At 37.8% G+C, this 24,893-nt stretch overlaps 1 protein-coding gene and 1 non-coding gene across 3 annotated transcripts in view; both read left to right on the forward strand.

The window, feature by feature from the left end:
• The window catches only part of MGAT4A (alpha-1,3-mannosyl-glycoprotein 4-beta-N-acetylglucosaminyltransferase A), a 146,695-nt gene that overhangs the window by 97,489 nt on the left and 24,313 nt on the right, over positions 1-24,893 (forward strand). For both annotated transcript variants that reach the window (XM_037807832.1, XM_037807831.1), the window contains exons 6-10: positions 13,862-13,908; positions 15,601-15,714; positions 16,555-16,630; positions 20,345-20,459; positions 21,520-21,650. In XM_037807832.1, coding sequence (XP_037663760.1) covers positions 13,862-13,908; positions 15,601-15,714; positions 16,555-16,630; positions 20,345-20,459; positions 21,520-21,650 — 483 coding nt within the window. The remainder of the gene's footprint in view (positions 1-13,861; positions 13,909-15,600; positions 15,715-16,554; positions 16,631-20,344; positions 20,460-21,519; positions 21,651-24,893) is intronic.
• Positions 11,128-11,234, forward strand: LOC119513009. Its single transcript, XR_005212517.1, has one exon. It is a non-coding gene; the product is annotated as a U6 spliceosomal RNA (small nuclear RNA).

Below are 24,893 nucleotides of genomic sequence, written 5' to 3' on the forward strand. Positions count from 1 at the left end.
CTCCCTTTAGTATTTCTTGTAGTGCTGGTCTCTTATTCACAAACTCTCTCAGTGTCTGTTTGTCTGAAAATGTTTTAATCTCTCCCTCATTTTTGAAGGAAAGTTTTGCTGGATATAGAATTCTTGGTTGGCAGTTTTTCTCTTTCAGTATCTTAAATATGTCATGCCACTGTCTTCTTGCCTCCATGGTTTCTGCAGAGAAATCTGTACATAGTCTTATTGACTTTCCCTTGTATGTGATGGATTGCTTTTCTCTTGCTGCTTTCAGAATCCTCTCTTTGTCTTTGACATTGGACAATCTGACCAGTAAGTGTCTTGGAGTAGGTCTATTGGGATCTATTCTATTTGGGGTACGTTGTACTTCTTGAATCTCTAATTTTCTGTCTTTTATAAGAGTTGGGAAATTTTCAGTGAATATATCTTCTATTACTCTTTCTGCCCCTTTTCCCTTCTCTTCTCCTTCTGGGATACCCATAACACGTATATTTGTGCGTTTCATGTTGTCACTCAGCTCCCTAAGACCCTGCTCATATTTTTCCATTTTTTTCACCAGCTGTTCTTTTGTGTGTTTGAATTCGAATGACCTGCCTTCCAGTTCACTGATCCTTTCTTCTGCCTGTTCAAATCTACTGTTGTGTCCCTCCATTGTGTTTTTCATCTCCTCCATTGTGGCCTTCATTCCCATGAGTTCTGCCATTTGTTTTTTTAAGTTTATGAATTCTTCTTTATGGTCAGCCAGTGTCTTCTTTATATCCTTCAGCTCTTTTGCTATATCTTCCTTCATTTCATCAAATTTATTTAGCATTAGTTGCCTCCACTCCTGTGTCTCAGCTGAGCTATGAGTTTGTTCCTTTGGCTGGTCCATGTTTTCGTGTTTCCTGGTATGGCTTGTTATCTTAAGTTGTCTAGGCATCTGATTCTCTTGATTAGTTTATTTTGGAGCTTGTTTTCTGTCTTTTACCTAGTGGTTTTCTTGTTGGTTGGCTTTGTTCTCTGGCCTCTGTTATTCAGTTCAACTTATTCTAGACCTCTAACTTAGGTTCTATTTAGTTGATCAGAATTTTTCCCCTCTTGTTTTTTCTGTTTCTTGCTCTGCCTCTATGTAACCTTTTTGTGAGTGGGTCTCCTTGGATATGGTCGACCCTAGTCAGATTTTCCTAGTCTAGTGAGGCCCAGGTCTCATTGGGAGGGTATGGAGTTTTCCTGAGAATGAGACCCTCCTATGAGGCCTTTAGAATTGGTGCTTTTCCTCTCCTGTCCAGCAGGTGGCGCTGGCCAGCCCGCAGCTCCCCCACCAGTGTAAGGAGGTGTGGAGCCTTTAGTTCTCCTGGTGACTCTGATCCTGTCGGGGCGTGGCTGACTGAAGCCTGAATCTGAATTCCAGCCCCTGGGGTCTGAATTCCCAGAAGGAGGACTGCCAGTTGAGCTGGGCCTCCCTCCACTCTCCCAATCCTCAGACCTCCAGTTGTCTCTCAGGGGCACTATTCCCTTCTCCTCTCTCCTCTTTGGGGCCTCTCAAGGTAGATTCCTTGGTCAGCCTGAGTTACCAATTAAAGATGGGGCTGGAGGCCTTCAGTAGTGAATATGGAATTCAAAGACACTGTGGGTACTCTTGTCTCCCCTCAAGCCCAGCCTAGTCCCTCAACCTGGGCTTTCCGATAGAAAATAACCACATATATTACTTTTAGATAAAAAAAAAAATTAGAAAAGAAATCAAGAAAAAGAAAAAAGGGAAAAAAAAAGAGTCTCTTTTAAAAGTCTTTCCCCAGCCTGGAAGTTTTGTCAGTGTCAGAATAGAGCATTTAAAGATACGCTTTGGGCTATTGTCTGATAATTACTCTCCAACTGCTTCAGTTCCACCCCTGCCAGGGGCTATTGAAATGCAAAGAGATAAGGGATCAGTGAGAAGCCAGAAGGGACAAAATGTAAGGGGAAAAAAAATGGCTTTTTTGGAGTCTGGGAATGGGTGCCCGCTTTTACGTGCCCCCACTTCTTGGAGCCCAGCCCTTCTTTAGCACCCCAGCTCCCAAAGTTAGTTAATTAATTTGTTAATTAATTCTGCAGTTGAGGCTGGGTTGAGCCTCCCTTCTTGCCCTCAGCAGATTGCTGTTTTTTGGTTCTTTTTTCCCCCCCTTTCAGGAAGCCGGCAGCAAGACAGTCTGTGAGGTCTGGGTGGGGAGGGGCGCCAGACCCCTGGTCCGGGGAACTTACAATGTTCGCTGCGATCTCAGCTTTTCCTCCAATTCCAAACTTGAGTCCAATGTGTGACTGGTTACTGGAGACCCCGAAAACGCTGTTTCATATAGTTCTTGGTTAACTGCCAGCTGCTCTAGTGGAGAGACGAAATTCTGCTCCTCACCACTCTGCCATCTTGCCCTGCCCTTTTATCCATTAATATCTGCTTTTAACCTTATTAATTTTTTTCTGCTTTTGTAAGTTTTATTTCATTCTTTTCACACATCTTAACCTGGGTGCCTAATTCATTTTCATTATTTCTTTTGGTTAATATAAGAATTCAAAAGAATGTTCTTCTGAGCATTATGTTAGCTGTGTTCCAGAAGTCTCAATATTTAATGTTTTCATTTTTTATATTTTTGAGGTAGCCCATGATTTTGGTTTGAATTTCCTCTTTGAACAATGAGATCTTCAAGAGAGTTTAAAATTTTCTAGTTGTCAGTGGCTTGTTGTTTTCTGGTTTGATTATTTATTTTTTCAGAAAGTTTTTCACATTTCATTTTTAAAAGTATTTTGAAATAATTTCTGACTTACAAAAAAAGTAATAAGTCCAAAGAGTTCCCAGATACCCTCAGCCAGTCTCCCCAAATGTTAGCATCTTACATAACCATACTTGAATTATCAACAGCAGCAAGTTAACATTGATACGATTATTAACTAACTCTACATCTCATTCAGAGTTCTCTAAATGTCCCATTGAATGTCCTTTCATGACCTCGACACTTTTGAAATCTGTTAGTTGTCTTGTAGAATGTCTCTCAATTTGTGTTTGTCTGTGTATCCTCATGATTAAATTCAGATTGTGCGTTTTTAGTGAAATTCACAGACGTGATACCTTTCTCGGTGCTTTGTGTTACGAGTTATATGATGTTGACGTATCTCATCATTGGTGGGATTAACTTTCATACCTTGGTTAAAATGGTGTCTTCCAAGTTTCCCCACTGTAAAGGTTCTCTTTTTCCCTATGTACTTACTAGTGAGTAAGTACATAGCTACCTTGAGATCAGGCAAACATCCTGTTTCTCATTATACTTTTTGCCAACTAATTTAGCATCGTTGATTCTTGCCTGCAACAGTTATTTTGGTGTTTGCCAAATGGCAATTTTCTATTTCCATCATTCCTTCCAAATTTATTTATTGGAATTCGAATGTAAGGAAGTGCTGTCCCCCCCCCCCCCCGTTTTATTTATTTTGTCATTTATTTATGTCAGTGTGGACTCATGGATATTACTATGAGTTTTTATTTGGTTGTTCAAATTGTCCCAAATTTGGCCATTGGGAGCTGTTTTGAGTTGACTCTACAGAAGAAAAGGTCAGTGGACTTAAAGACAGCATAATTAAATCTATCCAAAATTAAGTATATTTAATTTTCCAAATTTGATAAAAGCCATAAACCCTTAGACACAGGAAGGTCAATGAACCCTAAGTAGAATAAACACAATGAAAACCACCCTAAGATACATTATAATGAATGTCACTGGCTGAAAACCAGTGGTAAAGAGAAGGTTTTGAAAGCAACCAAAGAAAATTACACATGTATGGGAAAAGAAAGGTGAGAGTACTATAGAAACTATGCAAGCCAAAGACAATGGAAAAACATCTTTAAAGGGCAGGGGTGATTGCGGGGAGGGAATCTAACTACCTGTAATTCTCTATTTAGCCAAAAATAGCCCTCAAAAATGAAGGCAAAATAAAAACTTTTTTAGACAAACAAAGCTGAAAGAATTTCTTTCCAGCAGAGCAGTATTAAAAGAAATGTTAAAGGAAAATTTTCAGACCAAAGGAAAATGATACAGAATGGAAACTTGGATCAATATAAAGCAATGAAGAACACCAGAAATAGTAAATATGGGAGTGATATAAAGGCTTTTTTCCTTGTTTTTAAATTTCAGTAAAAGATAATTGCTTGGTTAAAGCAAACATGTCTATTTTAGAGTTTACATCTTGTAGAAGTAAAATCTATGGTAACAATAGTGCAAAGGACAGGAGGGGAGAAATGAAAGTGTACTGTTGTAAGGCTCTTATATTACGGATACGCTAAAGATGCTTATTGTAAACCCTAGAGTAACCACAAAAGTAATGAAACAAAGAGGTATAGCTAATAAACCAATAGGATGGTAAAATGTAATGCTAAACCATCCTATTTAAGGTGGAATACTAAAAATTTCTCATTCAGTAAGGCTGCAGGTAAAGAGGGAAAAGGGAACAAAGAACATTTGGGACAAGTAGAAAATAAATAGCAAGAAGGTAGATTTAAATCCAACCATATCTATAATCACATTATATGCAAATAGTCTAAAAATTCCAATTAAATGGGTAAAAAAAAAATCAGATTGAATAAAAAAAACAGGACCCACTCATGTGTTTGAAGTGTAAAGACACTGATAAGTTAGAAGTGAATGGATGGGAGGAGTTCTCCCTTGCAAACACTAATCATAAAAACAGCTGGAGTGGCTATATGAATATCAGACAGAGTAGACTTCAGAATAAGGACCATTGCCAGGGATAAAATGTTGTTAATAATGATAAGTGAATCCAACCATCAAGAAGACAAAACAGTCCTAAATTTGTATGGACTTAACAACCAAACTTCGAAATATAGGAAGCAAAAACTAACAGAAATAAGAGGAAAAATAGACAAAATCACATTCTTTGCTGGAGATTTCAACATTAATTTCTTTCAACTCTTGACAGAATGGCTAGAAAGAAAATGAATAAGGATAGAAAAGATGTGAACAATGCTGTCAGCCTCGTAAAGTCATAAGAGGCTGTTCAGAAGACAATCATCAAAGACGGTTGATAGCTTTATTTTTATGCCCTCTTTCCAGAGACTGCTTGTGACCTGTTGGCCAGTTCAGCCTTTATGTCTTACCAGCACTAAAGCCAAGTACAACAGAACTATCTTAACTTTGATTATGTATTCCCAATTTGTACATATATAGTGTACTTAGTTATGAATTACATATGTACTATTACTAGCATTATATTTCCCAAAATATACCAAAAATGGAACATTTTAAGATGCAGTCTGTTCCAGTGGATTATCTTGCACATCCCCTGTCTGTGGGCACTGGAAAAGGTGTAATTAACATATCCAGTAACTTAAAATATTGTCTTTATAGTTTCCTCTTTATTTTTGTACATTTGAATAGACGTAAGTATCTGATTTAGGCTGTTTAAATCTTCAGAGAGACTTCTCTGATGATTCTGTTTAAATAGGTCACCTTTGTTTTTCTCCATTATTGCATTTTATTTTTATAGCACTTAAAAAAATTCAATTATATATTTATTGGAGAGTATGTCATGTCCCCCACAAAAGGTGTTTCAGGACCAACTCCTGGTCACGTGGGTATTTGTAAATAGGACCTCTGAAGGTGTTATTAGTTAAGGTGAGCTCAGGCTGAATGAGGGTGGGCCTTTATCCATATGGCAGACCTCCTTATAAGCAAAGGAAACTGGGGACGGAAACAGAAGCCCCTGGAAGCAGCCAGCAGCTGGAAGTCAGGCGAACACGGAAGAGAACAGAGAAGGCTCCGCCATGTGCATTGCCATGTGATGGAAAAGCCAAGGAACCCGAAAGATTTCCAGCCAGAAGAAACCGATCTGGGAGGAAGCAAGCTTCCAGCCTCTGAAACCTGGAGCCAGTAAATTCCTGTTGAGCCAACCCATTGCATCGTGTTTGTTTTAGAAGCTCGGAAACTAAAACAATATTTATTGTTGTTTTTTTATGGACTGTGTCTCCCACTACTTTTTTTCCTTTTTTATTGTGGTGAAATATACATAACTTAAAATTTACCATTGTAACCATTTTTTAAGGGTACGCTTCAGTGGCATTAACTACATTCATAATGATGTGCAACCATCGCTACTTACAGAACTTTTCTGTCATCTCATACAGGAGCTTCATATACACTAAGCAGTAACTAACTCCCCATGTCCCCCACCCCCAGCCCCTGGTAACCTCTATTCTACTTTCTGTCTCTATGAATTTGCCTATTCTAGGTACCTCTTATAAGTGGAATCATTTTTGTCCTTTTATGGCTGGCTTATTTAACTTAGTGTAATGTTTCCAAGGTTTGTCCATGTTGTAGCATATATCAGAACTTCATTTTTTTTTTTTAATCATAACTTTTTATTGTGGAATATAACATATATACATAGAAGTGATAACTTTCCAAGTGCAATTTAACAAGTAATTAGCAAATTTCAAAAAATATTATAGTTTACAGTTCCACAGTTTCAGTTATTTCCGTAATATGAAATATAACATATATACACAAAGGTAATGTCTTTCAAAGTATGATTTAACAAGTAGTTATATAGGAAATTTCCAAAGTTGTTATGAGTTACAGTACCATAGCTTCAGTTATTTCCTTATTGTGAATATAACATATACAAAAAAGGTAAAGCTTTCACATTACAATTTAACAAGTGGCTATAGAACAAATTTCAAAGGATTCTATGGGTTACAGTTCCACCATTTCAGTTTTTTCCTTCTAGCTATTCTAGTACCCTAGAAACTAAGAAAAAGAAAATTATATAAAGATTCCATATTCATAATCCTTTGTTAAATTCCATCTTGTTCATTGCTTCTTATGGCTGAATAATATTTCACCGTGTGTTTGTAATGCATTTTGTTTATCCATACTTCTGTGATTCGATGCTTGGGTGTTTTCCACCTTTAGGCTTTTCTGAATAATGCTGCTGTGAACATTGCAATACAAATGTCTGAGTCCCTGTTTTTGATTCTTTGGGGCACATACCTAGGAGTGCAGTTGGAGGGTCATATGGTAATTCTATGTTTAACGTTTTCAGGAACCAACAAACTTTTCCACAATGTTTACACCCTTTTGCATGCCTTCCAGCAATGGATGAGGGTTTCAATTTCTCCACATCCTAAGGACACTTCTTTTTTTTTTAAATAACCATCCTAGTGTGTGTGATTTTGATTTGCATTTCCCTAATCATTAATAATGTTGTGCATCTTTTCAAGTGCTAATTGGCCATTTGTATATCTTCTTTGCAGAAATGTCTATTCAGGTTCTTTGCCCATTTTTTAATTGGGTTGTTTGTTTTTCTGTTGTTGGATTGTAGGAGTTCTTTTTATATTCTAGATATTCCTCCCTTATCAGAGAGATTATTTCAAATATTTTCTCCAAATCCATGGATTGTCTTTTCACTCTCTTGATAGTGTCTTTTGATGCATAAGTTTTAAATGAATCCATTTTTTCTTTTGTTGCTTACACTTTTGGTGTCATACTTAAGAAATCATTGCCAAATCCAAGGTTGTGAAGATTTATCCCCTATATTTTCTTCTAAGAATTTTACAGTTTTAGCTCTTACTTTAGATTTTGTATCCATTTTGAGTTAGTTTTTGTAATGATGTAAGTTAAGGGTTCAACTTCATTCTTTTGTGTGGGGGTATCCAGTTTTCCAGCACCAAGGAAGGCTGTCCTTTCCCCATCAAATGGTCTTTACACCTTTCTTAAAAATCAGTTGACCACAGGATTTATTTCTGGACTCTCCATTTTATTTGTTTAGTCGATATGTCTATGCTTGTGCCAGAAGCACACTATTTTGATTACTGTAGCTTTTTGTAAGTTTTGAAATTGGGGAGTGTTTTGTAGTTTTCAGTGTACAAGACTTTCACTACCTTGGTTAGATTTATTCCTAAGTATTTTATTCTTTTGAATGTAAATGAAACTTTTTTATTCTTGATTTCTTTTTTGGATAGCCCATTGCTAGTATATAGTAATACAACTGAATTTTTGTGTTGATTTTGTATTCTGCAACGTTGTGAATTCATTTATTAGCTCTAGTGGCTTTTTTGTGGATTTTTTAAGGTTTTCTATATATAAGATTATGTTATCTGTGAACAGAGATAATTTTACTTCTTTTCCTTTTATTTCTTCTTTCTTAATTGGTCTCTCTAGAACTTCAGTACTATATTGAAAAGAAGTGACAAAACCAGGCATCCTTGTCTTGTTCCCGAACCTATGGGAAAAGCTTTCAGTCTTTCATCATTGAGTTTGAAGTCAGCTGTGAGTTTTTCATATATGCCTTTGATCATGTTGAGGATATTCCCTTCTATTCCTTATTTATTGAGTGTTTTTGTACGGAACGGGTGTTGGATTTTGTCAAAGCTTTTTCTGTAACAGTTGAGATGATCATGTTTTTTTCCCTTCATTTTATTAATGTGTGTTACATTGCTTGATTTTCATATGCTTAACCACTCTTGCATTCTGGGAATCAACCCACTTGGTCATGGTGTATTATCCTGTTAATGTGCTGTTGAATTCAGTTTGCCAACGTTTTGTTAAGGATTTTTTGCGTTTGTAAAGCATATTGGCCTGTAGTTTTCTACTCGTGTAGCATTGGCTTTGTTATCAGGGTAATGCTGGGTGACCTCATAGAATGAGTCAGGAAATGTTCCCTCTTTGATTTTTTGGAAGAGTTTGAAAAGGGTTGGTGTTCATAGTCCTTCAAATGTTCTGTTGAGTTCAGCAGTAGAAGCCATCCAATCCTGGAGTTTTCCTTGTTGGGTGGTTTTTGATAGCTGATTTAATCCTCCTTCCTTGTTGTTGTTCAGATTTTCGATTTCTTCTTGAGTCAGTTTTGGTAGTTCATGTGTTTCTAGGAATTTTTTCATTTCCTCTAGGTTGTCCAATTTTTTGGTATACAGTTGTTCATAATATTTTCTTATAACCTTTTTTATTCCTGTAAAATCAGTAGGAATGTCCCCACTTCTGATTTTGATACTATGAGTATTCTCTTTTTTTCTTAATCTAATTAAAGGTTTGTCAATTTTGCTGATCTTTTCAAAGAACTGACTTCTGGTTTCATTAATTGTTTCTTTTGCCTGTCTGCTCTGTATTTCATTTATCTCTGTTCTAATCTTTATTATTTCCATCTTTTTTGCCACCTTTGGGTTCAGTTTGTTCTTTTTCTAGTTCTTAAGGTACAGTTCAGTATATTGATTTGTGATTTTCTTTGTTTTTATTGTAGGCATACAGCTATGAATTTTTCTCTTAGCACTGCTTTCACTGCTTCTTATAAGCTTTGGTATGTTGTGTTTTCATTTTCATTTAGCTCAGAGTATTTTCTAATTTCTCTGGTGGCTTCTTTGATCCATTTGTTGTTGAAGAGTGTGTTGTTTAATTTCAGCATTTTCCAGTTTTCCTTCTAGTGTTGATTTCAGTTTCATTCTTTTCTGTTGTGATCAGAAAAGAGACTTGGTATGATTTCAGTCTTTTAAAATGTATTAACACTAGTTTTGTGGCCTAACATGTAGTTTGTCCTTAAGAATGTTGTATGTGCACTTGAGAAGAACTTGTGTTCTCCTCTTGTAATGTGGAGTGTTCTATGTATGTCTCTTAGCTCTAATTGATTTATAGTGTTGTTCAGTGTCTGTTTCCTTGTAGATTGTCTGTCAGGTTGTTCTATCCATTATTTAAAGTGGGTTATTGAACGCTCAAGCTATTACTGTAGAACTGCCAAATTTTCCCTTCAATTTTGTCAATTTTTGCTGCTTATATTTTGGGGCTCTTACTAGTGTGTATATGTTTATAATTGCTATATCTGCTTGCTGAATTGAGCATTTTCTCAATATATAATCTTCTTCTTTGCCTCTTGTAACCTTTTTTTGCCTTAATGTATATTTTGTCTGAATATAAAACGGTTTCTCCAAATCTCTTTTGGTTACTGCTTGCACGGAATATCTTTCCGTTCTTTTATTTTCAGTCTCTGTGTGTTTGTATCTAAAGTGAGTATCTTGTAGATAGCATATCAGTGGATTTTTTAAAATCCAATCTGTCATTCTGTTCTTTTTAATAAATTTTAATCCATTTACATTTCAGATAGTAACTAATAAGGAAGGATTTAACTTTGCCATTTAGTTCTTTATTTTCTTTGTGTCTTACTTTTATTTGTTCCTTGCTTTTACTGAATTACTGCCTTTTTCTGTATTTGGTTGATTTTTGTAGTGTACCATTTGATTCCGTTCTTTCCATTTCTGCATATTTTTTAGTTATTTTCTTAGTGGTTACCTTGGAGACTATAATTAACATCTTGAATTTTTAATAACCTGATTTGATAATACCAACTTAGTTTCCATAGTATACACTCTCCTCACACATCTCTGTCCCTTACCCTTTATATTGTTATTCTCTCAGAATACATCTTTATATATCATATGCCCTTTAACACAGGTTTGTAATTATTGTTTTATAAAAGGCATTTGCCATTTTAAATCATATAGTTTTAAGTTCCACAACATGGAAATCTTGTCTATTTTATTACCAATCAGTACTCAGAGATTGATGATACAGATACAGTATCTTTATATGTATGTTTTAGCTCATGGTGTAGGCACTGCATAAATATTTGTGAAATGAAGTGACTAGAAATAAGATAATAATTATACACTTAAAGAACATTTTAAAAACCAGCTTTTACCTTCCTTCAAGTTATTTAAAATTTGGCACTTTTTATTTTATGTTCTATTTTGATCTGGTGCATAAAATTTCTTCCTCTTTTCATTTGGGTTACTTGTCAGAGTCTCCAGCTCTGCAACATTTGTTTGTTTTTCATAGGAGCTAGCCTCTACCTTAATTTTTATTCTTTGGAACGTTAGAAATAAATTTCTATGATATATTATAAATATTTTTTCACTCATTTATTTAGCATGTTTAAAAAATGTATACTGGTTCTGCAATTTTGTGTATGAAAGAGGGCTTTTCAAGTATTAACCTAATTGTCCCAATGTAAAAGATATCATTCTATTTTGATAATATGAGCTGCTTTCGTTTTAAGCATATATTATTGTACCTTTCCACTTTATTAATCAGTAGTACTACAGAACATACCACCTATTGCATATTAAAAAATGATCGAGTGCTTGCTTCAGCAGCACATATCCTAAAATTGGAACAATACAGGGAAGATTAGCATGGCCTCTATGCATGGATGACATGCAGAGCTCTGAAGTGTTCCATAAAAAAAAAGTGATTGAAGTTATTTTTACATTGATTGTTGACTTCCCTGACTACCAAGATATTTCTCAGAGTTACATTTCTTTTCAAATGAGACTATGTAAATTATTGACTTAAGTTACCAAAGATTGGAGTTTTTCTATTTCTATTGTCTGAGTTAATTTATACTCTACTGGTAAAATTGACTCTTAAGCAGAGAAGGCTGTCACCTGTGCACGTTGGGGAGCTGCTGGCGGTCTCGGTGGCTCCTCTGAGATGCTCTTACACTTCTCGACCAGCCCTCATGTGGCCCTGAGAGCAGCTCAGGGACCCTGTGCTCCTAGAGGTCTGCAGGGACACCAGTGATGCTTGCTTTTCACATCTGACTTTATTATCTGGTAGGGTTTTTTGGTAACAGCTTTATTGAAATATAATTCATATACCATACAATTCACCCATTAAGAATGTAGAATCCTATGGCTTTTAGTCTAGTCAGAGGTGTACACCCATCACCATAGTCAATTCTAGAACACTGTCATCACCCCAAAAGGAAGCTCTGTAAGCCTTGGCATCCCCCTCAACCCTCTCACCACCCCCCCCACCCACACTCCCCAGAAACCACCGACCTCTTCTCCGTGTCTATAGGGTCACCTATTCTGACGTTTCATGTGAATTTAGAATCATACGATATGTGGCTGTTTGTGACTGGCATTTCCCCCTTGGCATGGTGTGTTCAAGGTTCATCCATGTTGTAACATGTATTAACAGTGTCTCTTAGTTTTAGTAAATATTTAATTTTGCTTGATTCTCTAGGGAAAAAGAGAGCTCGCTCTTCCTTCGCTCTGTCTGCCACTCTCCTCCCCCACCCCACGCCCCGTCCACACAGTAACATCTGCTTACTATGTGTGTTACCAAGTACTCAGTGACGTGTCGTGTGCATCCCAGGGTTGGAGACATAGATGTGCTCTTAGAATCAGTTGATGAAATTGCCTTTTAAAATGTCTCCACGTGGCCTTACAAAGGATCTGAGGAAAAAGTGCTCTCTCAGTGGGAAGCAAGGTGCCTGCCCATCTTGCCAGGAATGTCCACGAGGGTGAGGAGAGGCCAGGGGGGCCGGAAGGGCTCGGCTGGGGGTCCCCAGGCCCCCAACAGGCTTCGTTCCTCCCAGGAGCCCGGGGCACTTCTTCGGCCGGCACCAGAAAGATTGGTTCTGTTGTTCAACAGTGACACCAATTACAGTTGTTCAGGTGACTGTCTTACTAGTTACACCAGTCAGCACAATGCATAAGGAGTACGTGTGCCCTTATGTATGGGTCGCGTCAGTAAATTTTATTACATATTACATAACATGTATATTTACATAAACTTAGTCTTCTTGGTTCGCCTCTTGCACAGCCACCTGGGAGCAGAGAGCTGGTCTCCTTTGTCTGGGTACCTTGGTTCCTTGGGCAGGCAGATGACTAGTCCTCAGAAAGTGCTTATCAGACTGAATTTCAGGTTGTTGCTGAACACATAAGTAAAGTTTATATAAACCATGCTTGATTATATCCCAAAGTTATAGCCTGGTAACTGGTAAGATACTCATGGTTAAACGTGTGGTTGATAATTTGTTAAAAGGGAGATCACCAATTCGTTGATGTTTGTGGTTATGTAGGGGAAATAACAGAGGGTTTTGAGCTTTTGGATCTCCATGGTTCTTTAATGGTTTTTAAGGCTGTGGTCTTAAGAAGGTCTTTAAATTTAACAATGAAAATTTGACTTAGTTTCAGTTAACAGAATTTAAAGTTAAAAGAAGAAACAGTTTTTCGGAAAACTGGTTTTAAAACAGCTTTTTATAATTCAATATTGTAATTTCCAGGGTTAAATTGTATTTTTTGTTTGTTTTCCTCCAGTACTAAGTGTTTTGGCAGTCTTTATAACATAGATCATGTTTTATGTGTCTGATGCTTTTTCACAAAGGGGATTTTAACATGAGCTGTCACTGTATTTATACCTGATAGCGAGATCGTATGTAATTGAAGAATACACAGGTTTGATTAACATTTATTTCTAACTGTGGTTCAGTGGTCTTGATTTGGGGTCAGAGTATCAGAATAATAATAACTGTAATGCAGTATAGTAATAACAACTTTTTAAATACATAGTTTTCTCATTTAGTACTCATAGTTTCTGAGGGATTATTTCCTTCCACCTTTCCTTCCCTCCACACACCCACCTCTCCTTTTCTAAAATACAGTGGGAAACTGAGATACAGACTTACTTCAGATTGTACTGGCCAGTAGCTGCAGAGGAAACCCTGAACTTAGGTTTTATGATTTCAAGAGCTATATAGCATGCTACATCTGCTCTTTATTCCCTTCTTTTAGCTTGGATGTTTCAGAAGTAGAAAAAGTTTCTGGCCTCAGTTTTTCTGTTGAATTGAACATTGTGAATTGAACATTATTGAAAGTCCTGGAAAACTGACATCTGCTTACTGTGTGTGTTGCTAAGTACTCAATGACGTATAGTAGTAAATATGGAAATGCAGACCGTAAGTTGTTTGAAAATTTAGTGTGTTTTCTATGAATGTATTAATCATTTTATTTAATTTTGTGTTCAGTATTAGATGTTAAAGAAAACTATAAAAACAGGGTACATTTTTTTTTCTTCTTTCCCAGACAGATATTGAATATGTTCGTGGTGTTGTAGCCAACCTGGAAAAAGAGTAAGTTGCTGTTAATTGCAGAAATGAAAATATTTCAGTTACTGTTCTTGCTTGGCTTTTTGCTAAAAGAATATGTCTTCCTTTATATTTCATTTCTCTGAGGAGTCAAGTGTTCACTGGACCACCTGTGATTGGTCCTTACATGCTCGTGAAGTTGGTGCATGTGTGTCTAGTTAGCCAGTGGGGTAAGTTGGTGCATTTCATTGTGGAAAAGCCTGGAATGCCATTTGTGTCTAATACTGTCCGGTAATTTAACCCTGAGGACAGTGAAGATCCTGAGAGTCTAGTGAGGTCGCTTAAATCAGCCTTTTCAGCCTCTATTTACCAAGCAAAAATTGTTCTGCTCCCAGGGAAGGTTGTAAAATACCTCCGTGCTGAACTGTGTCTGAACCTGTTATTCCATCCCGGGACGCAGTGACAGCTTACGTGAACCAGGCACACGTGGGCAACAGGTGGACACTCAGCAAGTTTCAGGTGTCTGCGCCTCTGTTGGCATTGCCCCAGTAGCTTTAGTAGTGATGTCATGAAAATTCACCTTTGATAGGGGTTTTCCCCCAAACAGCCCTTTCTTCTACTTACAAAGGAAAAACAGAGAGCAATTATTTGCCAACTATGGATTTGAAATAATGTGGCTCTATCTTTGTCTACCAAAATAGTAAAACCTCAGTTTTTTCTTTTGGTTCAAGAATAAATTACGTATTTCTTAGATTTTCCTCATGTGCTAAATTTTTGGCAGTCTTTAGATCAACACGGTTTGGTATTGACTCCTGGCATAAAGAAACGGGGAGTAATCATAATTGTCAGCCCCTCGCTGTGGGCCAGATGGGCAGGTCTGTGGGGCTCACGCCGTGATGATGTTGATTTACTCCTTCCTCAGTGTGGAGGGAAGCCATGCTCAGGAAAAAAAGTGCCACTGAGCACCAAGGCTGTTTGTGCCAAGCCAGGTAGTTACACAAGCATGCTGTGAAGATTTGCAGAAATGGAACGAGAGAGAATGCAAATGCCAACAAAATTACATTTGAGCCAGTAAACCCACTTCCGAGAACTTGAGAGCAGGGCTGCTCAGCCTCAGCACTGCTGGCATTTTGGGCCGGATCCTTCCCAGTGGGGGGGCTCCTGTGCGTCTGGATGTTTCGTAGGATCCCCGGCCTCTACCCACCATGCCAGGAGCACCGCCTGCTGCTGTGACAGACTTGCTAAAGGTCCCTGGGGGGCAGAGTCGCCCACAGGTGGGAAACACTGGTTTAGAAGGACATAGAGGCTATAACACACACCTGAAGCTTCCTGAAAATTGAAGAACTTTGATTTTTGCATGGCTGTATGTTTTTAGATACACATATACCCCCATTCATTTTTCATCAGTCTCTTGTTTTCTGTGAGTCTATGATTCGTTTTTTTAAATTCACGTATTTTTTAGGAATATAATACCCTTCTATGCCACTCTAAAAGAATAGTGGCATTTTACACCGATTTTTAAAAACGTTATTAAAAAAAAGAAAAATTTGTTCTATTGGAAAAACTTGTATTTTCTGGTGAATAAGAAACTACTTCATGCAGCACATTATGACTGTGACATTATACCTCGGTGCAAATGTTTACTGATGTATTTTATGTTAAACATAGTAGGTTGAACATTAAGATAAGTAAAATCCCACAGACCTTAAATAACCCAGCTAACCTATCTCATGATAGATTTTCTAAAGAAATCAATTCTGGCTTGGTGGAAGTCATCTCAGCTCCTGAGAGCTATTATCCTGACTTGACAAACCTAAAGGAGACATTTGGAGACTCGAAAGAAAGAGTAAGGTGAGCCATATGTTGTTTGAAATCCCCCAGCCTTTAACCATCATATCTAATAAGTGCAGTTCTTGTCTACAAGGATTAAAATATTTTAGGGTGAAATTTGATAGAAAAGTCTAGGTAGTCTCATTAAATTCCCGATGTTTTGTGAGGTAGATTCTGGAGAAGTTTACTCAGTATGAATGAAAGCTTTTGAGGGATCGTTTTTTCCTTAAACTGGCTTTTAGAACTACTTTTTTTTAGCATTAGTTGATGTGTTCCTATAGGTACCAAGAATTCACTAAAAGGACTTAATGTTGTACATTTTAATACAATGTTTTTTTTTTTAATTTTAGCATTCAATATTTACGTATTAATTTCTACCTGTATGCAAAGTACAGCCTTAGGCACTAGAGCAGTAATTCCTGAAGTATTTTTGAAGCACTGGTTCCATGAGATATTAAGATGTTAATAAAAGGGACCCTGTAGTCAAGGAAGTTTGGGAAATATACAATTAAAAATACGTTTTCCACAGGTATCTTTACTGCTGGATGTTCCCTGCCTTTGATGCCATCTGCACATTGTCAAGTCTTAAGGGGGAAATATGTGCAGAGTTTTCCCCAACCTTACTTAGCGTAGGCTCTGTTTTCCCCCAGGACATCTGGAGAACCAGTGTTCTGGAGAACGCATGTTGATAGAGCTTCGTTAGAGAAAAGTATATTCTCCTGGACTGTCTGTGCTGAGTGCATGGATAGCATATTCACATATGTGATATGTAATATAGATTCTTGAGGGGTATGCATCTAATTTTATTTTTACTAAATTTGATTCTGATTTTTAACTGAATTTTTGAAAAAAATTTTTCAGATGGAGAACAAAGCAAAACTTAGATTATTGTTTTCTAATGATGTATGCTCAGGAAAAGGGCATATATTACATTCAGGTAAGTGCGGTTTTTCTTTCATGTTTTTTCACACTTCTGAGAAAAAGTAGTATTGAAGGCATGTTTTCACTAAAACAGGAAGTTTTTGAAAGCATAAACCCTCTAAGATCTTGAAGATCGTAACTGCAAACCAGAGAGCAGAAGGGCCTGCCTGGCACTGGGGAGGGGAGCTGAGCGCCCGCTGGTGCGACAGAGCACAGCCCCCACCCCCTCCGCCTCTGTGCTCCTCCTCCCTCTCTCCATTAAAAAAACAAAAAACAAAAAATCGCAAATTTAATGATTCGGCAAATTTTAAAGAAGGATTTCCGTATAGTATTTCTGTATCTCATGACAGTTACATTTACACTAAAATAAAACTGACATTTGGTTCTAAGGGTTCAATTTTTAGCAGCAGAGCTATGTAAGTAGAATATACTATAATGGTATTTTTTTGAAGTTAGCTAGGTAGGTAACAGCCTGAAAAATTCTAGGAAGCTCTTGTTTCTGCCAAATCTTATTCTCCTTAATGAGTTAACCTTAGTGAATTGATATTTTAATATCATTTCTTTAACAAAGAGGGTCTCTATCCCTTGTTCAGAATGCACACGTTGCTGAAAGGTCCAGTACACAAAGCCCATCAGTTACTAATCTTCGGTATAAAGAAGTCACATCCTTTCCTGGGAGGACGTTTTGAGGAGGGTGGCGAGAACAGGGTCTGGGTCCCTAAATCAGGAAGGACGCTGCTGGTGGGGACTGGGGAGAGGGTGAGGAAAGGAGAAGCATGCTCGTGGGAGCAGGCGTGTGAGCACAGGCGGCTCTGCCTCCGCGACTGTTTGCCGAGGACCAGCCACGCTCAGATGCGCGTTTACTCAACCTCGGGTCACAGAGTAGATTCCTAAATGTAAATGACGAGTACAGTCAGAGTTTGACACGGTATAGAATAATGTATACCTATTTCACATGTAAAAATGTAATATCCTGGCTTTAGATAGTACATTTCCTTCAAACATTTTAGAGAAGTCTTATTTTAATTAAAAAATAATAAGGGAAACATTGTATACTAATAAATCTCAAATACTGTACCTGAACCTTGCTGTTTTGTTCCACGGCTAATATATAAATATTTACATTATGGTCAAGAACTTTATATAGAGAGTTTTAAAGTGTAGTTACAGAGATTCAGATGAAATAGTCAAATGCTTGCTTAAAATTTAATACTACTTAAAATTTAATACTAAATCTTAATACTAAATTCAGTTACCATGCATCTATAAAATCACAGTGTATATATTGTATTTAGAAAAATTGTTTTGTTCCATTCTCACATCTCATCGAGCAGTTTAACTTTTAAAGAAACTTTATTTTATAACCACTGTAGATTCACAGCCAGTTGTAAGAAGTAATGTACAGAGGTCCTGTATCCCCTCCACCCAGCGTTCCCCAATAGCACAACCTTGATATAGTTCATCAACCTTACCCAGTGTGTGTGCACGTTTCGTTCTGTGCAAAATTAGCTCACGTGCAGTGTGTGGTGACTGAAATTAGTGTTAAGATTTCATATTAAATTTTAAGTAGTGTTAAATTTTAAGCTGGCATTTAACTATTTCATCTGCCTCTCTGTGTTTTTAGATTTGTCCCCAAATTGTTTTTGAATCTACTCATTAGGAAAATTTGGATTTGCCCGGTGTTCTAGTTTGCTAAAGCTGCTGTTATGCAAAAAACCAGATATGGCTTGGATTTTACAATGTGGGTTAATTAGTTCACAAATTTACAGTTCTAAGGCCATAACAATGCCCAAATCAAGGGTTCAAGAGGTAGATACCCTCTCTGAGGAAAAGGCCGATTGTGTTTGGCACACCTCTGGGACGCTGTGTGGCTGGCGTCTGCTGGTCCTTTGCTCCTGGGTTGTGTTGCTTTCAGCTTCTGATTTCAGTGACTTTCTCCTTAAATATCTGTGGGTCCTCTCTTAGCTTCTCCAGGGCAAACTCTGGACTTCATCAGCTCAGCACCTCCAGATGTCTTTCTGTCTGCATCTCCAAGCATCTGTGTCTGTGTCCGCTCTGGGCTTTTTCTCTCTAAGCATCTCTGAGCTCTCTTCAAAATGTCTCTGCCTTTTGTCCTCTCATAGAGGACACCAGTAAACTAATCAAGACCCACCTTGAAGGGTGGGGTCACATCTCCATGGAAATAATCTAATCACAAAGTCCCACCCACAGTAAGTTTGCATTCACCAGAGTGGATCAAAAGAATATAGTCTTTCCTGGTGTACACGACAGTCTCAAACTGGCACACCTGTATCAGGGGGTCACCCTCCCTTTGGGAATATACGGTAGATGTTTAGGTTTGCGCAGAGACATCTCTTCTTTCACCAAGCTTCTCTGGTGCTGGTGTAGTCCTGTCATTTGTCTCGTCTTCCCCCCACCCCCCCCAAAAGCTTTGAGGGCACAAAACATGTCTTTTCTGTCCCCTGGTGTACCCTAGGGTCCTGTGAGATGTCTGGAACATAGGAGAACCTCGGTAAATACTCACTGAGTCAGTGGTATCGTATCTTTCCAAATATTACAACTGTTTCTTCACAGATAGGAAGAAGAAAGCTTGTAGTACTTAAATACATGAAAAATCTAAACATCAAAACAAATAAAACCTACTGAGCAGATAACTAGAAATAATTAAGGCATTAAGAAAAGGAAACATTTTGTCAGAATATTAAAATAATCTTGTGGCATTAAAAACTTAGGAAAGGAGACGCTGGGGAGGAATCCTTGGCATGTGCCCATTCTTGCTCTCTCTCTGCTCCTACTTTAGCCTGTGAAATCGCCAGAAATTCCAAGCATAGATAACACCTGGTGCTGGCGGAGCATATGGGGTGAACCAGCACTCCAGGAATTACTACAGCCTCTTTCTTAAGAAATATCTGAAAGTATCTATTGACATATAAAATGGGAACTTTTAGGAATCCAGCCTACAAAAATGAAAAGGCACTAGTGTGTCAGTATAAGCATATTTAGTGCAGGATTCCTCGTTTTGACAAAAAATGGGTAACTATGAATGTCTGCCTATGAGCAGGGAAGAGTGAATAAATTGTAGTACATCTATATATACCAAGGAATGTTTGGCATCTATTAAAAAGAATGATTTAATATATATTTATTAACCTAGAAAGACAATCATGATATATTAACAGAAAAAGGCCAGTTTTGTTATGATTTTTTTTCATTAAGACGAAAAGGGAGATTTGAACCTTATGTGTGAGTCTGTGTATACTGTCTGTGCACACAGAGGGTCCCAAATGATGCACACCACTTTTTAACACTGGTCACCCAGCTGAAAGGGTACACGGTGGAGAGGGCAAGATGCTGGCTTTCTCTTTGACTTGGTACATATGTGATGTAGAAAGTGACAAATATTTAAAGCCTACAAAAATTGTTTTCCTATGAAAAGAAAAAAGATAGTGTGAAATTATGTTGGGCAGTATAGAAAGAACAAAGAGGTTTAATTCATGGCGTGACATTATTATTTTCCACGGTAAGGGAGTGATTTGCTGACCTACCATATGTCTTCCATTTTATTCTACTCATTTTCTTTTACTATCATTTATTTTTATGTTTCCATCATTTTTGACCAGTACTTTCTTGATTTTCATTATAGAAGTATGTTTGAGCTTTTCAATAATAAAGAAGGTACTAAATCTTTCCTTCTCTTGCTGATTTATTAATATAACTTTAATTTCTCTAGCTTGAAGATGATATTGTTGTCAAACAAAATTACTTTAATACTATTAAGAATTTTGCACTCCAACTTTCTTCTGAGGAATGGATGATTCTAGAGTTTTCCCAGCTTGGTTTCATTGGTAAGAAAAGTGTCAGTTTTATCTACTTTTCAAAAATAATTTTGACTCACAGAATACCCTAAAGTTGTCTTTTTTTTCTATGGAAATAGAAAAATGCATCAATTGTTTTGAGAAAATTTAATTCAGGTAAACACCCTTGTATAAAATGATGGTGGTCAACCTAAAACCAAACTGGAGATGTCTAAGATCCTAATACCTATTCCAGGGTCCCACAGGCAGCCCTGCTGGCTCTTGTGTCTGTTCTGGCCAACCGTGGTCCTCGTGGACGTGTTTGACTTCTCTGTCATCTCCGGTTCCTCTGTTACAGCCCAGTGTCATTGCAACATTCCTTCTAAAGTAATGTCCTGGTAAAGGTGTTCTAATGTGGACTCCTGGTGTCTTCATGTACAGCATGAAGTTCCCTCTTCTTTCATTGGCTAGTTGGGTGGCTTATTTTAAAACTTTTTTTCCCACTAAAGTTCCTAAATTAGCCAACTAAAAAGAATATGTTCAAAGTTGAAGCATTGAAGGAAATTACAGATTTAAAGAAATACCGAAAGGATAACACTCTACTTCCCATAGTACTGTAAAACTTACTAGAGCCTGGGACCTTGATCTTGTTGATCAATTAACTCAAAACTTAATTTAAGAATAAAAAAAAAAATCGTCTTTCATTGTGATGATTTCAGTGAAGACAAAGCTGGGAGTTATTGTTTTTTGCATTATTGATTTAGTTAAATAATTTTTACCTAAACCTCTCAGGTTCCTTTTTTATGGGAAGAGACTTACTGAGATGTGAATGAAAAACCTCCGCCTTGCTTTTTGAATCCTTTGGGCCAGTAGTTGTGTGATGGATTTTGTAATAGAGAAAGGCGGGAGTTCAGGACTTCTGTTTATACCTAGGTGATGTAGCTCAAGAGAATGTTTAGCTAAAGCAAATTTGTCTGTTTATGATAATGCAAGTGGGGAAACTATTTATGGTGACCTGTAGTTGAAAGTACAAACTTACTATAAGTTTCACTTAAGCTGTTTTGATACATGGTCTCCTTATTAAAGCTATTGACTTGGATTATCTTTTCAGGTAAAATGTTTCAAGCACCAGACCTCACTCTGATTGTAGAATTCATATTTATGTTTTACAAGGAGAAACCCATTGATTGGCTCTTGGACCATATTCTCTGGGTAAAAGTGTGCAATCCTGAAAAAGATGCAGTAAGTTAATTTCTTGGGGTTAAGGGGAGTGAGGAGACTTCTTTTCTGTATTTCACAAAAGTGACTTTTGGGGAGCCTGATTTCATGAATGAGCAGTCAAAATAGGCAATTGACAGAAAACACTGTTTCCAATTAAAGTTCCAATCACTTGCTTTCTCGAACTGATAAAAAGTTTCTGTATTGGAGAGACTTTCAAATAGCTGTGAAAAATCCTGTAATTCAGGAAAGCCTGTTGCAGGGCAATGACCTTTATTTTAATTTGCTGATAAATACTTATAGAGTCTTTAGGCTTGTGGTGTTTCATTACTATTGGGTATAGATGTTCATTACATCTGTCCCCTGTGGGGTGTTCTTTGAGTTTTTTTTTCATATTCTCTGTCAATTCTTTTCAAGTACTTTGGGGACCCCCAACAATCTTGAAAGAAGGAATAAAATAAAAGTTATATTTTATACCAAAGCAATGGCAAGTCAAAAAAGTACCTTTCAGTGTTCTACTAGCCAGAAAACAATGTTCATACTAAAATGCTTACCTTTGCAAAGACGTTAGGCAAATAAGTGAGCGAATGGTGATTTATGCTTTGACTATTCAAATATCAAGTAATTTTCATAGAAATCTTGTTGTAAAAAGTAATTAGGGGAGGGGCAAGATGGCGGCATAGAGAGGAGTGGAAGCTAAGTAGTCCCCCTGAAACAACTACAAAAAACCAGAAACAACTAGTAAATAATCCAGAATAACTGCGGGGGGACAAACGAGACCATCCACTCATCATACACAAACCTGAATTGGGAGGAATGCCCGAGAACACAGCATAAAATCTGTAAGTAAAACCTGCGGATCCAAGTCGGGAGATCCCCTCCCCCCTAGTCTGAGCTGCAAAGCCTCGTGGTGCCAGAGAGAAGCTCTCTCCCAGCAAGCGAATATAGCTCAGCTGAGCTCCAACTGGTTTTAAGTAGCGAGTGTGAACTGCTCACTACAGGTACGCATCCCCAAAAAACAGACAGAGGCTTTGGGTGACGACTGACCTGGGAGAGCCAGAGGATCGCCTTGGACTGGGTCTGAAGGGGACTATCTGTTTCTTTTTCAGCTCAGTGGAGAAAGCCCCAGTCATTTTCAGTTTCCAGGGCTGTGACTCGGGGAAGGGTGGAGACACAAGCAGAGAGCGAGACCACTGAAATGCTAATGACCTCCACCTGGGGGCTCTGTCTTCTCTAGGAGGAAAGGGCTGGGGCCCTTTCCATTCAGAACCAGACCCCAGAGCCTGGGGGAACACGGCCATACCTCCTCACACCAGTCAAGAATTACAGGCTAACAGGCATCACCTGCTGGGCAGAAAAGCACAGTGACCCGAGGCATCAAAGGGTGGAGCAGTTTTCTAAGACACACCCGCAGGGAAACCAGATACTGAATATTTCTTCCCTCTGGGACCTGAACCTGTTCTGGTCTGGGAAAACCTGATTTGGATAACCAAGGAAACCATGCCTAGACAACAGAAAATTACAACCTACACTAAGAAAAACAAAGTTATGGCCCAGTCGAACAAACGTACACTTCAACTGAGATACAGGAATTTAAACAACTAATGCTAAATTAATTCAAAAAATTTAGGGAAGATATGGCAAAAGAGATAGAGGCTGTAAAGGAAGCACTGGACATGTATACGGCAGAAATCAAAAGTTCAAAAAAACAACTAGCAGAATCTATGGAAATGAAAGGCACAACACAAGAGATGAAAGACACAATGGAAACATACAACAGCAGATCTCAAGAGACAGAAGAAAACACTCAGGAACTGGAGAACAAAACACCTGAAAGCCTACACGCAAAGGAGCAGATGGAGAAAAGTATGAAAAAATAAGAGCAATGTCTCCGGGAACTCAAGGATGAAACAAAGTACAATAATGTACGTATCATTGGTGTCCCAGAAGGAGAAGAGAAGGGAAAGGGGGCAGAAGCAATAATAGAGGAAATAATTAATGAAAATTTCCCATCTCTTATGAAAGACATAAAATTACAGATCCAAGAAGCGCAGCGTACTCCAAACAGAAGAGATATGAATAGGCCTACGCCAAGACACTTAATAATCAGATTATCAAATGTCAAACACAAAGAGAGAATCCTGAAAGCAGCAAGAGAAAAGCGATCCATTACATACAAAGGAAGCTTAATAAGACTATGTGCGGATCTCTCAGCAGAAACCATGGAGGCAAGAAGGAAGTGGTGTGATATATTTAAGATACTGAAAGAGAAAAACCGCCAACCAAGAATCCTGTATCCAGCAAAGCTGTCCTTCAAATATGAGGGAGAGCTCAAAATATTTTCTGACAAACAGACAATGAGAGACTGTGAACAAGACACCTGTCCTACAGGAAATACTAAAGGGAGCTCTACAGGGTGATAGTAGACAGGAGTGCGTGGTTTGGAACACAATTTGGGGAGACACAACAATGTAAGTACACTGAACAAAGGTAACTATGAATACGGTTGAGAGAGGAAGGCGGGGAGCATGTGAGACACCACAAGAAAGGAGGAAAGATAAAGACTGGGACTGTGTAACTTGGTGAAATCTAGAGTATTCAACAATTGTGATAAAATGTACAAATATGTTCTTTTACGAGGGAGAACAAGCAAATGTCAACCTTGCAAGGTGTTAAAAATGGGGAGGCATTGGGGGAGGGATGCAATCAGCATAAACTAGAGACTGTAACTAACAGAATCATTGTATTATGCTTCCTTTAATATAACAAAGGTGATATACCAAGGTGAATGCAGATAAGAGGAGGGGATAGGGGAGGCATGTTAGACACTTGACATTGGTGGTATTGTCTGATTCTTTATTTTACTTTGATTTAAGGTTATTTTTCCTTTTGCTGCTTCCTAGCTGTCTTTTTTTTCCCTACTTCTTTTGCCTCTCTACCTTCTTTGACTCTCCCTCCTGCCTTGTGGAAGAAATGTAGATGCCCTTACATAGATAGTGGTGAAGCTGGTGAACACATAAATGTATAACCATGCAGAGAACCATCGATTATTTACTTGGGATGGAATGTATGGTGAGTGAACAAAACCATATTAAAAAAAAATGGGTTGATGACAAAACCTCGAGGGCAATATACTGAGTGAAATAAGCCAGACACATAAGGACAATTATTGCAGGGTCTCACTGATAGGAACTAATTATAATATGTAAACTCACAGACATGAAATATAAGGTACCAAGATATAGGACGAGGCTTAAGAATGGGGAG

This window comes from Choloepus didactylus, chromosome 17, assembly GCF_015220235.1.
Source record: "Choloepus didactylus isolate mChoDid1 chromosome 17, mChoDid1.pri, whole genome shotgun sequence".
In the NCBI taxonomy this organism is placed as follows: domain Eukaryota; kingdom Metazoa; phylum Chordata; class Mammalia; order Pilosa; family Megalonychidae; genus Choloepus; species Choloepus didactylus.